Genomic DNA, 17,710 nt, shown 5'->3' on the forward strand with positions numbered 1-17,710 from the left:
ATGAAACCATGAACTTCAAAGCAGTATTTACTTTACTATTTACAAGATCGTTATGCCTTCAAGACCAGAGTGAAAGTAAAGAAAATCCCTTAAAAATAAACAATAATTTCCCAGTGTGAAAGAATTAGAGAGGGTTCCATAATCCACTAAAAGTGCAAAGGTATTTGCAAACCTCACTAAAATTTCCAGCAAAAAGCAACGAGAATAGAAAGCAACAGAAGGTATTTATTTACACAAAAGATTTAATCTGGCTACAACTGCAGCTTTATCAATAACTAATGTATTGATTTCCATTAAAGGATACATGCCAAGACATCGTAGTTCAGTGAAGTGAGGTATTTCAATGAATCAACGACCGGAGTTATTAAGTTATCGTATTTTTGTATTTGTGATAAGATCTGAAAGTTACAAAAGACATGGAGCTGAACATGGACAGTATTTGGTACCTTTCACGTAATAAAACCACTTAACAATATTTGTCCTCAAAACCTACAGAAAACATGCTTTGAAATTCATATTTCAGAAGATCATAAGCCACTGTCAAAGCAATAGATGATCTCATTAATTTCTGGTACCTTAAGATACCAGTGAAACATATCTCAGACCTGTGCACTACTAAAAAATGACTAGATGTTAAAATTTGCATCAGAAGTAAAAAATAAAGAAATCAGAACTGCAGGTCCCTTCCTGCACTTCAATATCTGTTGTTAGTATGAAATAGTATTCAAATACATGTTACTACATACATAATCAAATAAAATTGTAGGATTGCTGTGGCTGAGCTTCCCAATTTGTCTCCCAGAGGGTTTCACATTTTCCTTAGTTAAACGCCTGTAAAAGAGAACACATTTTATTGCAATAGACAAGCTAAAAGAATATTAAAACAACAGGTTAGTTCCAGTGAAGAAACTCCTTTATTAGCCTCAGAGATTTAATTCTCACGAGCAGGTGTGTTTTCAAGAAATGTAAACATAGAAATACTACTCCTCTGAGAATCAGAAATTGATAATCCCACAAGATTCAGATGGTACAACCACACCAGTTACCCCTGTATTACTATGGGCCATATTCTAGTTTCACCTTGGAGCACTTCGCTTTCAGAAGTCGTCAGTGAAACCTGCACCACATACAAAACTACCATGTGATCCTAATCTCTCCTGAAAATTTCATTTAGCCACAGATCATTTTATATTTGTTGCATTCTGATCACTGAAAACCAAAAATAATTTCTTTGTGTTACACTTGCACAATCAAAATCCACTGCACAAGTGAAGGGAGGGAAAGTTTACGGTCTATGCAGCAAGTTAGAAGGGAACCAAAATCACTGTTTCTAGCTTTCACAGCTCCAAGTCCAACCCAGTAACTACTACTGTCTTGCCTATGTAGAGAGCTTCTGATTATCCACATTATAATACCACACCATCTGCTTTTGGCAACAACAAATGCAGAACCCAAATTCCTGACAATGTCAGAGATGTTAAATGTGATGTAAATCTGAAATTGCTGTGAGCCCACTTGAAGATGAGAATTAGTCATTTTGTTCAAGTTACTGCCCTACATCCAAACCTACAGAAACCACGACAAGATTTTTGAGACTCTTTGGATGAAAGAGTCTCCATACTCAGAGAAAATATGTTGCACTCATATTTCCATAAGCAAAATAACTTATGAAACAATAGCATACCCACGCAAAAAGTTTTAAATCACTTAATGGGACATTTCTCATAGATTAAGTATCCTTGTTGGTGACAAATTTGTCTGTATCCTTGCTTCCTTGACATTTTTTAACAACAGTAACATTAAATACTTCATGAACAAGGACTATCAGTGAAATTACAGAGTCATTAGAAAGCGAATGTATTTATGAAGTTCTTTTTTCTTCAGTTGGTGACATGTAGTACATTGTATCACAGTTCCCAACTATTTATGGGAACAGACTACTTACTTCATGATATACTTGGCTCGGTCTATGGTTTGAGCTTTAACTTTCACCAGCAGTGGGTGACTGTTGTACGTTTCGTTCTTCCACTGCCCGTAAAGGCGGTACCTTCAAAGATGATAAAGGAAAACTAATTTCAGTACTGACAATTCAATGGATCATTCCAAGAAGTGGAAACTAATTATTCTACCCACCTGTACTGGTATGGAAAAGTTTTGAACATCCCCCATAATTCCTCAGACATGCATGCATTGCAGTCCATCAAAGAAAGGGATGGAAGCAAGACTTGATCGGTGATACTCAACAAACAGCTGAACAGCGTCTCCTGAGAGAAACAAAAAACTCCAGGTAACTCCCAAGGAATTGCCTCAGAAGGAATGTTATGCATGCAATGCAGACAGAGTACCAATTTCCATATTATCAGTATCCCATTTACACTTTCCTAAACATTTCTCTTTTGCATTGAGCTATTTTAGAATAACTGTAGCAGCAAAAAAAAAAAAAAAACAAAAAGTGAAAAACCCTGAAGAGACTAATTTTCGCTGCAATTATTCAGGAAGACAGAAAATTATGCTAAGTGAGAAAGAAGAGGAACAAGTAATAGTGAAAAGTGCATAAACCTCATATTGAAAACTCACTTGTTGATTTAAGAAAAAAAAACAAAAACTTGTTTCTTCTTAAGTTAGATTTCAGCTGGACACTTGTGAACAATCTTGATAATTCAATAACTTAGACAATTTAGAAGTAAATAAATTAACCAAGTTAAAAAAATAACAACTATACTAATAAACACCTCCACTACTTCCATTTCTCTTTTTCTCTCCGCTTTCCCTAGTAAATTCTTTTAGATACCATGAAAAGTGTATTTACAGAATAAATAGCTGGAGGTTCTCCAGCTGATTCTGAGAAAAGAAGTAAGATGCACGGACTAAAGAGAATAAGATTAGATCTGAGGAATGCAGGGAGAAAGAAGAAAAAAAGGACAGGAATAAAAACAAACCCCTGATACTAGACTGTATTTACCTTTAAGAAAAAAAAAATCAAGACAAGTCAATACCTTTATTAAAGCATTAAACTCTATAGAGTTTTACAGAGGTGTCACACAGTTGTTAAACATTTGGTCACAATCACAATCTTCCATAAAAACACCTTCCTCCAAAATAAACTCACCATTTTCTCTTTATCTTCTTGTTTGCTTCCATCAGACTGAAACTATAATAAAGACAGGTTAATTGTAGCACAATTAACACAACAGTTGCAGTTTCAGAACAAGGGTTACTTCAGCAAAAGCACAAACCTGCAGGGTCACGCATATATTAAGTGTTTAATTTGCCAGATCTGTCAGCATTAAAATATTTTTAAACAGAAATTCAAATCCACAGATGAAATGCATTCCTTACACATACAGGGACTTTGCACAGTTTTGTCCAAAAAGAGATGATAACTGAAACTATGTGGAAACTTGCTATTATATATGAAAATCTGAATTTTCTTAACTGGAGAGAGGAAAAAAAATGCCCTAAGCATTCACCTTCTACCTAAAAACCTCAGGACTTCGAATGCAATTATCAACAGCCACAGACTATTTCCCCACCTTTCTCTCACAGTAACATTCTCTTAAGCTTTTAGTCTTCATTATTAAATTACTTTTCTGCTCTTCTTGCTCCACTCACCATGAAAAGCATATTAAGCTATCACACCAGTAAGTGCACGATTATTTTAAAGGTACACTTAAGCATGAAAGCTGCAGTGCAATGTTAGTAGTCTAACTTTTAAACTACTGTATGGGTTAACTCACAGTCAAATTACCTCCAGTTATTTCTACTGTGTGTTAAATGTAGTTTCACAACTAGAACATGCTGATGGCAACAGTGCATTAAAAATAACTTTCCCTATGTTACCTTAACCACTCTGTCACTGACGAATTTCTTCACAGTTCCAACCTAGAGCAAATAGCTAAAATGTTGCTCATTCTTGTCAGAAACATATTAAACTACTATATAAATAGATTTACAGTAAACCTGCACAAGAGATTCCTATAGCCAAGTAATCTCAATTCCGCTGTACATATCCACAGAAACAAGGGCTTTCTCATAAACTGAAAGTGCCTTAAGTTGTTCATAAAAATGTTTATTGATCATAAAAATGATCGAAAAATTTGTAAGATTCTCCAAATTCATCTTAAGTCAAAGAAATTTTTTCTGTTTTATCATTCGAATACCTACACAATCATTAGACATGAGCATTTTTTGACATCAGAATAACTGGTATTTTTCAAGTTTTGACCAGCTGTTGTGTCATACCAACCTCTTTCATAAACGCTTTTCCAAGGCGCACTACTTTTGCAAACAAAATGGGATCATGGGACAGATGAGGACCAAGGTAACAAAGCATGTTGAACACTTCCTTTCTCAATTCCTCAAAGCTCTCTGCTTGTTTTGGTGCTCTCTGGTTTGGCAAAGAAGAAATCGGTGACCCTTTAGCTCCTTTAGGTACACCAACTCTGAAAAATAAGACATGCAGCATTTCACATGAAAATAGAAGTGAAAATTTTAGAAATGTATCAATAATTAGGGTTTATTAGTGAATTCATGCTTGTAAAGAAATCGTTTTCCCCTATGACAGAACTCTGGTCTTCCCTTTACCTGCGGTACAGAGGCTCAATTGTCACATGGACGAGCTGGCAAAGGGCAACCGCGATCGGCTTGTGCGAAGTAGTGTAAAAGGGAGGCATCTGATCCATAATACTTTGAGCATGGTGCCAATCACCAATTTTTAATAAGGCTTCCAATAAGCCAAGCTTTTGATTATCAGGAGGCTGCAAGATAATAAAGGAAAAGTGTATTCATAAAGTCTTTCTAACACTTCTCTTTAAGCAGCTGCAATCCAGAGCTAGAGAAGAAAAAAACCAGTACTTCAGCTGTGTAATGAAAAACTGTGCAAAATAAAATCCAGCCAGACATTTAGACAATAAGCAAACTTCAAAAGAAATAATAAACCAGTCCACGCAGAATCTAAGATCTGGATCAAAAAGAAAGTTAAAAATAAAATTTAAAACAGGAATTTATGAAGTTGCCTGACATATGTCTGATCATGTACTTTTCAAACCATCACAATCTATTGCAGTTTATTTCTTTACAAGACATTTTAAGAACAATGCAAGCATTTAAGAATCCTTTATGTTGTGTGTTTTTCTGGATTTAAAAGCACAAATTTCTCTTGCAAAAGCAGATTAAAATAGAAAGAAAAATAAAACCGAATCAACCCCAAACCCTTTCCCTGTCTCTTAGTGTGCCTGTACCAGAAGTTTCACATTAGCAACTATTCCAGGAGACTCTAGATTTAAGTGCAAGTCTCTCTAGGCTGTATGTGCTACAGCAGGCACTGCTCACACACACACAGGCTGCTCAAGTGGGCCTCTCTTAGGTAAACAGGCTCTTCTGACGTGAGCTCTCCAAAAGCCAACAGAGGCCTGGCACAGAAGGGTCAGGCTGGAAGTGCTGCCAAACCCAGCCGTGCTGCCAAACCCAGCCGTGCTGCCAAACCCAGCCGTGCTGCCAAACCCAGCCGTGCTGCCAAACCCAGCCGTGCTGCCAGGTGTCCTGATCTCTCCCTGTCTCCCTATTATACAGTTATGTCAAATGCATCTTAAAAGGTCAAAGCAGAGAACTCATTTATCAACACTAAATTATTCATATTTGACTCATGAGACAATAATGAATTTTAACCACATAAAAATAAGCACTTTGTGGATTTAAAAGAAAAGTCATGCCAGTAATTGTTAAACACTGCTTTCCTTATCCAGGCATTTATTCCATGGTACTGTCTCAAAAATTGTACATTGAAATGACATACTAGATACAAAGTACTTAAATTTAAACTGTCAACAGCTTTCACACACAGTTACTCCACCAATTGCTATGAAGTGCACAGCTAAGCACATACAAAAATACTTTTAACACAGAACAAGCTTTTCAAGAAACAGCATGCATTGCATAACAGTGTCTACAGTCAGAGAAATTGTTTTTTGTTAAGTACAGCTCTTAATTTTCCCATCACACAGGTTCAGACTTTGTTATTTGTCATTTTAATCCTTCAGAAAAATGCTGCAGTTTCTGCTACAGCTTAAAATTCCCTAGTTCTTAATTCTAAAGCTTAGCCATAAAAACTGTCTTAATTCTTCTGACACTACTTGCAATACATTCGCTCCCCATGTCCCATCAAGAGTTTATTTTTCCATCAGATCATGGTGACAAGCCCACTTCAGACAATTCCAGGCAGCCCCATCTGACTGCAGAGAAGGTGGACCAAAGAAATGTAGTATAAGTGAGAAACTTAAAGCCAGTGAAAGGAATCAGTTTAAGCAGCAGCTGTGGCTGCAGTTGAGAGCCAGAGAGAGTAACTGTATCAGCTGCCTGAGGGAAGAAAATGGAATTAGATTTTTCAAGCTAGGCAAGAAAAATGGAAGGAGGGAGAAAGGTCAGAGATTAATAGAATCAAGGAGGATACAGAAAATCAAGAACAGAAACTATCAAGACTGATGGAGCCCTCCCTCCACTCCAGTATGCCACTTACAAAATGCAAATACCAAACTTTTATTTTACTCTTTTTCTTTTAAGTAAGATGTTTGAGAACTACTTAGGCACTCAAATGAGCAACAGAAAGGTCGCTAAGAGATTAAATAATTTTGTTTCTAAAGTAAGGCTTGTACACTGAAACAAATTAGACCTAGGGCAACATGAATATGACACAGTAGGAACTTAAATAAAGAGTATAATATAAATTTATACATATGGAGATACAGATTTAAAGTAAAATACAACAAACAGTTACAATTAAGAATGTTCAATTACAACCTTTTTCTACAATGCAGGGTAATTATACCAACATTCCTAAGTCTGGCAATTCCTTACATCCCAATTCTTCATTGAGAGAAATAAGGAATAAACTCTCACTAATGTCCTTCCTTTTGTGAAATCAACTAGGATTATACTTCCACAGGTCCTAGAAACACAGTTGTTAAAGGCTGTGAAGTGTATGAATGTTGGGACATACTGACACAATAAAAAGGGAGGAAAAAATTACTCACTGAATCAAGAATATTAAACATAGAGAAATCCAGAACAAACCCCAAAGCATGCATTTTTGCACATTCCATATAACAGAAATGCAGTCAGAGCACAGACAAGCCATCCAAGAAGTACGTAACTGTCATTCAAGTAAATAGAAAAATGTTTTCAGAACAATTATTTTGTTTAGTTTAATGCAATTTAAAATCATTTTACTGAAAAGAACGTTACTCAGATACACACCTTTTCGGTTTTCTCCTCCTCTTTTTCCTTTTCTTTCTCCTTTTCCTCAGTCTTTTCAGATGACAAGACAACCATTGTAAGTTTTCTGACAATTTGTTTAGCTTCCACTATCTCTCGCTTGTGTTCCTCCATGATGGCATTATCCCCTGGCAGAAGCTGAAAAAACAGAACAAATATATCTGAAAACTGAAGTGACCTAGTGCTGCTCTGGATCACTTGAGCTCAAAGCAGAAGTCTGTCCTTCCTTGTTACTAATCAGATTGCCTTTCAGGGAATCGGTTTCTTTTCCTTGTTACCACCATCCCAACAGGGAATTACACCATTTAAGAGACTATTCTAAAATCAAGGACTCATGAGAAATAATACTGCTCTATTTCTTCACAACCGTGACTTGTCCAAGCTCCTGTTCCCCTCCCCAATTCACCGTTCAGCTGTAGCTGTGCGGCGACAGTTTCCCACAGATTCCATGATAAGACTGACCCAATTCAGTGCCTTTAAACCAAGTGAATATTCAAAAGCATGAATTTTCACTTGCTTATCTAAAAAAAAAAAAAATTTAATCCCCAAGGAAAACCAGATAACCTACTTAGTCACACATTCTGACTGCCCCTTTAAAGGAATACCATTTAAAGCTGACTAAATTTTCTATTTATCAGCAATGTGGGTTAAACACATGTACCACCTGCTCTTTAAAAACCATCTTAGATTAAGAAGTACCTAGTATAAGACCTCAGCATAATCTTGTACTTGAGAATGATCAGGGTGAGGAATATAACCCCACACTCAAATATTAAAAGGTCAAAGTCCAAGACAAAAGAAAAGCTCTTTTTCTGACAAAGCCAAACCTTAATTTAGTTCCTAAAACCAAGCTCAAACTTAACTGCAAACAAGTAATCAAAACTTCCTCCAGAGTCATGACCTCTCTGACACAATGATCTTTTCTTTTAATGTTTTTAACAAAGGATTTTTTTACTGTTTTTTCTTTCCCCAAACTGATGAGAAAAGGGAAGACAGTAGAATTCCTACACTTCACAGAAATTTGGGCAAGAAAAAATACCACTTGGAAAGGTAGAAGGTTTAAAGAGCTGCACTTTCTCATTTGAAAACACAGGGAACCTACTATGATTCACCAAGAAACATCTAGTACAGAATTTCAATGGGTAAATTGTGTCTTCAGGATGCAATACATATTCTACAGAGAACAGTTCTTACAGGCTTTGGAGGCAGGGTAGAGATAGGGAGAACATTCTGGATATGAATGATAATCCCACAGTGCTCTTGTACAGCAGCCACACAACGTGCACCACTTCAGACTCAACACCTACACGCTAATTATTTTCTAGAAACTCACAGCAAGTTAAACTAAGCCTGAACTGGAAACAGATAAAAAAATATGTCATCCCAAACATGGACAGACACAGAGACATGGCAGAGAGATTCTGGAACAAGACTGAGAATCCCCATCACTCAGGTGAACAGTGTACATGAGCCGTGGGACTGTCAGAGGACGTGCCCTCACCTGCACAGTCTGAGCTGAGATTGCACAGGCCACTCTCACCCCGTCTGAGCATGTTCTGTAAGCTTACACACATTCCTGAACAAACAAGCGTTATCATCGCACATTCCTCCCTCCACACCAATTATCTGAGACGTGCACTCCTACTCTTGCTCCACCCAACACATTTTTAGCCAAAATACTCGACAGTTATTGACCAATCAGATTGTGACTAATGCTATGAACTGCCACACAAATTAATGGCAGGACTACCTTCCAAAACTTCCACAGCTGTAACTAGAGCTCATTTCCTTGATTTCAGTGCAAGAGTTGAGTCTTAAAATACCTAATCTTGAAATATCTATGGATATTCTGGAATTTAAAATTCTTGTATAATGTAAAATTAATCTGATAACTGTAACATTCTGTCTGCCATCTGTCAAATTGGGATGGTGGTTGGGTGATGTCTGACTGTCAGACTGCAGAGGATAAGTCTCTCCGATTAAATCTGAACATATAACTCCCTTTCTCTTTCAACCTAACAAATGGTCAAGATTCTTGTGGAGAATGAGAGACCTATTCAGGAACATGCAAGAGCTTAAAAAAAATAATCCTACTATTAAACTAAACAAAGAATGTAAGGAGCCAACTGTCCTACTGCTTTTTTCAAAAACCGATCTTGTAAAGCAAAACTCAAAGGATCTAATTCTTAAGGAAGGTTGTTAAGGAAAATTACTGGGTTACTGACCTATTCAGACAGGAGGTAAACAATCTGGAGAATGTTACATAAATAATTCAAATAAAGTTTATCAGCATTTATATTTCAGTGTGTGCTTATTAGAAAGCACTGAAAATTTTAGAAGACATTAAATACTGTATATACAAAGGCATGAAACAGTATGCCATGAATCTGAAGATTTAGAAATAGGGTTTTTTTAATGTCCTTAGCTTTGGCATTTGACAAGGGTAGCACTGTCACTTACATGAACATAAAGATCTTCCAACTCTATGAGATTATGTTGCAAAAGGACAGCAGCAACTCTGTATAAGGAGGAAGGTGTCTCACCACTCGGATCCTAAAAAGGACAACATTGCAAATTCAAGAAAAAAAAGCAATCAGACCACTGCAAAAGGTTATGAAACAGAAAAGAAACCACTCAAACTTCAGATGAAACATTAACCCGCAGTTCTCCTTGTTTTCATGTTATTTAACTGCTGTTTCTCCAAACCCACTGGACTTACTGCGATACACAATCAGTATTTTCAGAAACAAAAACATTCAACTTTCATCATACCTTACAGTGGTGCTTGCATGCAATTGATAATTATACATTTAAATAAGAACCTTGAATATCTTATCAAATATCAACCATGACTCCCCTGCAAACATGCTCTTCACTCTCAGGGACAAGTCTTTTGTTTATAAGGTACAATCTCTTTGTTCATGCCAGTCCTTAGACAGCTACTCAAGTTCAAGTGGAAGATATCAGGATTGTTTTCAGCTCTTTTAGGGAATACTAAGCACTATCCTATAAGAGACTTCCAACTCAAATGATGACATTACTGCTTTTAATACTGGAATTTTACTAATTAAAAATCTGCAGAAAACATCCTATCACTGACTGCAGTTCAACATTGTGTATAACCAACCACCAAACCCAAAAATTAGGAATGGAAATATATTACCTGATAAAATTTGAATTTGAACCCAAGGATATGGCATAGAGTTTGAGGTTCACACATGTACATGTAAGACTCAATCAGTGGTACAAAGAAGTCATCATACTCAGGCCTGCACTCATAGACTTCTAGGATAATATCCAAAACTCTGTTAGGATCAAGGTTGAAACATCCTAGTGGAGAAGAACAGAGTAGAGAAGTTTAACATTGCTAATTTTCATCTTCAATCTGTTTCTAAAATATAAGCGTATTAATTTTTAAAATTAATTCTTTTCAGTTAAAATTGAGCCTGGACTTATAAACAGCAAAATAATCTGGATCATCTATAAACACAGCACTGATGATTCTGTCTTGCTGGATTTTGAACTAGGCAAAAATAGAGACAGGACTTTCAATTCAGATTACAGAGAAAGAAATTAACACCCTGAGAAGAACATTTAATAAGAAAAACCCAGCCTCACTAAGACCACAGTGCCAGCAAAAGGCATGGGCTGCTGCTTCTCCCCTTGTGCTGGCACACATATCCATTCAGTCACACAAATCAGTCAGGTCGTAATCATTTTACACCTATTTATTTTATCCAGACACATCCACTATGCAGATATATAACTGCATCAGTCTTTCCTCCCCCAAAGACATTTCCATTTCACGAGAACCTACCGCAAGTCAGTTCTTTAAAAGAACTGACACTTTGTATGAAGTCTATTTGCAATTCCTAAAATTCCAGAAGACAGAAAAACGTCTTGTTACAAAATTCCTCAAACTGAGTGTATTTTTTAATGTAATAACTAGCAAACCAATCCTTCTCTCTAGATCTCTTCCAAAACAAGTAGTGTTGTTACAGGGATTTGACACTCAGGCAAAATTACGTGATAAATGAAATTTTTTTTTTTAATAAAATAGCAGGATAAGCTTTTGCCCATTACTGCACTGGCACCATATGAAACAGGCACTGGTGCAAACATTGTATTGTATAGTACACAATACGATATAAATATTGCATTGTACAGAACTCTTTATTCTAAAACAAACAGTAAAACACAGGCAATTACAGGTATTTCCGGGTTTTAATTTATTTTGCACTTTGATGTGACATTCTTGTCAAGACAACTCAGAAACATGGACAAATCACTAAAAAAACTAGATAAAGGAAGAACATTTACTACTTCTTATTTCTCTTCATAAGGAATCACTCATTCAACTTCCTCAAGAATAAAAGAATATTCATGCATTGAACTGAGCACCTTAAATAGTAAAAAGCATTACTTTGTTACATTCCAATCTGCCTGCTGAGGTGACAAGCACTTCATCAAAAAATACTGCTGAAATGAATTGAAATCACAGCATATTTGAGGTTGTACCATAAATTCAGAATCTAAAGTAAGTTTACCAACACAACATTCCGAAAATTAATTTTTCCACAGAAATGGGAACTTCCAAATGTCATAATTCTATCCAAGGTGATCTATTTTCTGTAGTCATAAGATCATAAAGGAAAACCAAAGCCCATATTCTTCCAATAAATTCCTTACCTATTAAAGATTTGATATTTTCAAGGATTAAATCACTAGTGATATTTCCAGATAAGTCTTGACCCAGTTCTGCAATGAGCTTTGCATAACCTTCGTTCTCCTCTCTTAGCAAATTAAACTTCTGTTGTTTATAACTGCAAATGAACAGAAATTAAATACTATTGTGTAACACATATCCAGTGAAACCATTTATGCCTCTAGCAATTTGTTATACAAAATGCTAATTTTGAACACATTTTTAAGAACTTGTAATTTACTTGAGCTATTGCAAAAACTACTGAATGCAGTACACAAATTCCTGTAAGGCAGCAAGCACTCTCCAAACAAATCCAGCTCTTATTTCAAATGCAGACCATTTAAAATATGCTTACACTTAACAGGAAAGCTTGTTCTTACACATTACACTGGAGAACTGCTCTCTAGCAGTCCATGCTTAAGGACCTGTTCTAGTTTCAAGTGAAACACTGGATGCAGAGACAGAAACCAAACATTCCCCAAAAAACATAACCCATAGTGCCCAAATAAAGTAAAATAACTATGTTTGCTTATTTATGAAAACAAGTCTATGCTTAACTGATGCAATAGAAATAGTTAAATTTCTTATACTTTCTAAGTTCACATATCAAATAAAATTAAGTATTAACTTGCATATGTAGAATCACTGTAGCAAAAACATAGGTAACATGAAGACTTTATACTGCTCAAGAGTTTGAAAACTAAGGGCTAACAAAGTTCTTTTGTCAGTGACAAGTTACAAATACATTTCATAAAGAAAACTGAATACCTTTGAAGAAACATTACACTGGTAACAAACACTGTTACCACACTAATTATCACTGCCCCTCCCCAAACAACCTTTTTGCCCCAAAACTTACAATAGTTTTGTCTTTATTTTAACAGACTTTTGATTGAACTGTTGAGACTGCTTGATGAGTCCCAATGACTCCAGCGTCTCTGGATCTAAACGCTCCTTTAGGACAGTGTCAGATACAAGATACTAAAAAACAACAAGAACATACACCAGATTTGTGAATTACAAAGACCTAGAAACCATATGATTATTACTTTAGGCTACATATGCATTCTGACTACAACAAAAACAATTTCATGATATTAAATGCATTTTGTTTCAAACACAGAAGTGGTCAAAACAAACTATTAACCGAAACTGGAATTTTACAGTGGCAGATTTTATATACAAGAGCACCTTGAAGAAACAAGCCCTAGAGTCTAATTGCTGATTACCAAGTATACACTGCACAGCATCTGGAGACATTATTACCAAGAATTGTATATTTACAAAGGCTTATTCTCATATTCTGGGAGAAAAGCCTTATTTTCACATGCTGAACTTTCCTACAAATCAAGTTTATTCCCTGTGGTTAGGAATGCTACTTCTAAAGACAAAGGAGGTTGCACGAAGGAAAAGTGCAACTCCAAGCATACTTCAGTAGCAAAATTTCTGTTGAACTGACAGGTAGAAAAATAAAAGTTCTCTCAAAACTCCTTAAGGAATTCAAGGGAGAGCTGTACTATATTCCTCTACCACTACACTTTGAAGATGAATTTTTAAATTATTTGGGCATTTGTGAAAACATTCTGGAGGGGGAAAAAAAAAAGAAGGAAGCTTCAACACTGATTTTTCTTGTTAGATTTTGACATGCAATTTTGCCAAAAGACTTCCTAGGTGTAACTTACCAAACAGGCCAACACCAGCTGTGTAAAATGATCCCTCTTATTTTTTTCCTCTAAACAACTTGTTTCAATGTCTACAAAAGAAGATGGGGGGAAAAAAGAAATCATTTCTTGTGAAATTTTTCAAGAGTTTCTTCTTTTAATAACTATTCTGATAAATGCTAATGATACTAAGGCAAAGCAGCTTGTGGATAACATGCTATCTTCTTGCCACCCACTCGTCCCTCATGAGGTCCACATAACATTCTGATGACAATTCTCACACATCCACAAGTCTCATGAAAAGTTAAAACAGAAACTAGAACAATGTCTTAATTTTTCTTGCCCTTCTCTTTGTTGCAATAACATTTAGGTAAGCATTAAAAATCAATAATAAGCACAAAACCAGAAATACAAACTGCTGAAGAGAACTCCATGATCCTGGCCTTAATGTAGTGTCCTAATCTCTCCCTGGGGCCTCAGAGTAACTACCATTTACTGTCTGGTCTGCAGTCTTTTACCAGCTATGATTCTTTATGACCATTAATTTCTTTTGGATTGCCAACTACTGAAAGCAATTCATAAATTCACTCCTAAGGGAAGCCAGGTCAGAGAACAGTGGCCAAGGAAGCACACCTGCCTAAAGTAGTTTAAAAAAAGCACATCGTTACAGGAAGTGAGGAGCTGCAAAAGGAGTAAAAAACTCCATAAAAGAATGCAAGGCAGACAGTACAAAAACCAACCAAACAAAAGGCCCTACAAAAAAAAAACACACATAACTCCATTAAAATCAGACCCACAGAGAAAACATCAACAACAAAAATGTGAGAAAGAAGACCCCAAGGGACTAAAAACTAATGATGCAGTGGAAGTAGGGTTGAAGTGGAATCAAGAGACCACCCAGATCAGCCTGGACCCTACAGCTCAGCCTCTCAGCCAAAGAACAGTCTGCTGAAAAATGTTAGTCCAGGAAATGTGGATGAGTGGATATATCCCAATTCTCATACACTAAAACACATTAATTATAAGAAAAAAATTGCCGATAGTAGCAAATACTGATTAAAGAGAAAAAGTGTTAGAGGAAACAAGCAAGAAAGTGCCCAATGTCCTTCGTCCCAGACTTTGAAACCTAAGTCTCTAACCTTACTATTCTCTGCTACTAGTCAAGGGATGGTATTAGGCTGCACACTAATTTGAAGGAAAAGAGAAAAAAAAGACAAAAAAACCGCAGACAGATACAAAAGTAATTATTACAAGAAGATGATACAAGTACACGGAATGAAGCACTATCAATAAAAAAAAAACAAAATCAAAATTCATCACTTAGATGTTCAAACCAAGGCTGCACATGTAAGCTTAATTAGGTGCCTCTCTTCACAGGCAGCCATAGCACAGAAGACACCTCACTCCTTTAGTACAGGTAACAACAGGATCTGTGACAAGCAGACCATCAAAAGCATTTTCTGAAAATTTTCAAGTCATTGAAAACTAGACATGGAGCAAGACAGAAACTGCAAGCAGTTAAAGCTATGATCTGGAAAATGCTAGAAACATGAGAGAAACAGCTTTGGATCAACATGACAGTATAAAAATCCAGAAGTTATCGCCAGTATAAGACGTACACATCTTTAAAGCCTGCTCAGCTGGCAGACAGTGACTTGCCCAGTGATGCCATTTGCCTTTAGATTTATGGACAATTTGCATAAGCTCCATTTCACTAACAGTGACTGTACAGATAAAAATATTTACAGAACACATTCTGAGAAGAGAGGATCTACCTACTTGTAAGTCAACTTTTATTTAAAATATTTAAGAATGATAACATCACTAAGTCACTGATTCCATTAGCTAACACTCGACATTCTTACAAGCTAACTCTTTTAACTATTCTGGGCAGATCAACTTCCACAGCCTTTAATAGGCAAACCTCTGGAAATGGAATGAAAATATATTAATGAGTGAGATACAGATACACTGAGGAGGAATCAACACAGTTTGTAAAGAGAAGCCATGCTTTACAGATTCAACAAAATTTCCCACAGAAGTCAACAAGCAGATGCACAAAACATGTATTTCTCAAAATCTGTTACAATGCTGAAAGGAAGGGAACCCAACTTACCTAATATGCAAAATACATCAGCTAGGATAGAAGGCATGTCTTCTCGAAATTCCTAAGAAGGAAAAAGATCCCACTTAATGAACACAGAATTCCAATATGCACTTACAAAATTCTTATTCTGCTACATAAAACACTTAATCATAAAGTAAGTTCATATTCATTAATAATTCATATTAATAATGAAGATGCTTAATTATTGACTAATATCTAACATAAGTGCTGCACTAATTATTGATACATAATGAAACACCATAACATTTTAATGTAATTTAAAAGTGTATCTAGTGACCAAGGGAAAAAAAAAAACACCTGGTCAGTACCTCCATTTCTCTAGGCCCAATGGAACTCCCTGGGTGAGGAGCAGCAGCCTGTACAGTGACCTGCACTTTCTCAAGCACCAAACAAATTACAATTTCCTACAGCAACTAAAGATCCAACACTGTCACATGCCATCCCAAAAGCAAGGTGCCCTAGAACCTTGACTGCCCTCAGACCCAATGCACAAGTTAAAAAAGTACAAGTTTAAAAAGGTTACACTAGATTAATGCAACATGTACTTTTCCTTAATGTTCCATGCACAACAATAAAGCAAACCAAGAACTTCCAAAGAATAAGAAATACTTTTTATAAGATGCTTTTAATGTATTTTTTCTGGTTGGTTTTTTTTTTTTAAGGAACAGAGGTATTTGGTAATCTTGGAGGTTTAGAGGAAAATACTCTTTTCCCTACTTTCTCATTTATTCAAAGCATTTTAAGAAAAACCTTTCTTCAAACAAAAAAATAAGTCTAATGCATTATTTTAAAGGCCATCACAGAACTTGGACATCCCAACAGTAAAATGGCAGACGTTGTTACACCGTTATAAAAACCAGTAGGTGGCATTACAGATGTGCTGCATGAGCAAGTGACACTTATTTTTAGCATTTATTAGAAACTTCAGGCTTCATATGCCCTTAAAAAATGACTTAATTTTTAATTTATGCTGAAATGAACACATCTATTCCTCACCAGAAAAGGTAGGGGGAAAAATGAAACCCTGACAAATTACATATATATCAAGTGCATCCAAAAGAAGAAAAAGAGCTTGACAAGAATGACTTCTCAGACATGAAAAAAAAAAAAAATCTCTTGAATATTATCCTGCTTGGATTTCATTTGGACTTTTATAATAAAGTAAAAATTTAGTAAGTATGCAATGATTACAAACATATACTTACTATGACATCGCCAAGAACATTAGAAGCTTGATCATGCTTTAAGTTTCCTCTGACAACGTGGTATGCAAGCTCATACAAAGCCTGCTGGATATCTGTTGAAAGAAAAGAGATGATTAAAGAACATGTTACATAATCCTTCACCTAACTGCTAAAGTAATATTTACAATAATGCTGAAGACTTCAGACATCCTGCAAGCAAACAGGGTATGCTTCTGTTACCAATGAGAGGGATTACTTTGCTACTGCTGATAGAATAAAATTGATCATCAATATCTAAGACCTCACACAAGCAGATAGTAAGAGATATCCACTTTATCTAGAGAGTTTATGGAATAATTGTAATATGGGATGAAAAACTACAGTCCTGCATATAATAACTTGAGTACTGGTAGTTGGTTTAACAAAGACACCTTTACCTTATTCACACAAACACCATATTCTACATTCATAGAAAACATTCCACTATTTTCTCCTTATCATGTCTCATCACAGATATGCTTTCAAAAACCATTTTTCTTGAAGTAAGTAAAATTTAATTGGAGAAAAAAGTGCTTAAAAAGGACTTTTTAATTTAATTTTTTTAAAGACAGTCTCCTATAACTCAAGAATACAATCTTACAAAAGCCTGTATTAAGCTGAAGCACTAAACAGAGGTACTGCATTTGAGAAAAATCTTGCAATGTTAAACACGGTCATTGGAAAACCAGCTGTGGTAAAACTGTAAGGTTCTTAAACAATACAC

General features: G+C 35.8%; 1 protein-coding gene across 3 annotated transcripts in view; it reads right to left on the reverse strand.

Moving 5' to 3' along the window:
- Nucleotides 1–17,710, reverse strand: part of THOC2 (THO complex 2) — a 47,910-nt gene that overhangs the window by 23,791 nt on the left and 6,409 nt on the right. For 2 of the 3 annotated variants that reach the window (XR_003539891.2, XM_027716525.2), the window contains exons 3-18: nt 16,969–17,060; nt 15,752–15,803; nt 13,657–13,727; nt 12,834–12,955; nt 11,959–12,092; nt 10,433–10,599; nt 9,730–9,822; nt 7,252–7,407; nt 4,585–4,757; nt 4,247–4,442; nt 3,841–3,882; nt 3,110–3,151; nt 2,134–2,264; nt 1,946–2,047; nt 747–831; nt 305–398 (exon numbers count right to left, since the gene is read on the reverse strand). Coding sequence is in view for 2 of the 3 variants with exons in the window: in XM_027716525.2 (XP_027572326.1) it covers nt 305–398; nt 747–831; nt 1,946–2,047; nt 2,134–2,264; nt 3,110–3,151; nt 3,841–3,882; nt 4,247–4,442; nt 4,585–4,757; nt 7,252–7,407; nt 9,730–9,822; nt 10,433–10,599; nt 11,959–12,092; nt 12,834–12,955; nt 13,657–13,727; nt 15,752–15,803; nt 16,969–17,060 (1,752 nt within the window). In the remaining variant the exon portion in view is untranslated. The remainder of the gene's footprint in view (nt 1–304; nt 399–746; nt 832–1,945; nt 2,048–2,133; nt 2,265–3,109; nt 3,152–3,840; nt 3,883–4,246; nt 4,443–4,584; nt 4,758–7,251; nt 7,408–9,729; nt 9,823–10,432; nt 10,600–11,958; nt 12,093–12,833; nt 12,956–13,656; nt 13,728–15,751; nt 15,804–16,968; nt 17,061–17,710) is intronic. The other variant, XM_027716526.2, reaches the window with a different exon arrangement.

The sequence above is a fragment of the Pipra filicauda genome, unplaced genomic scaffold (assembly GCF_003945595.2).
Source record: "Pipra filicauda isolate LSUMZ 115617 unplaced genomic scaffold, ASM394559v2 scaffold58_size5111680_pilon, whole genome shotgun sequence".
NCBI lineage: Eukaryota > Metazoa > Chordata > Aves > Passeriformes > Pipridae > Pipra > Pipra filicauda.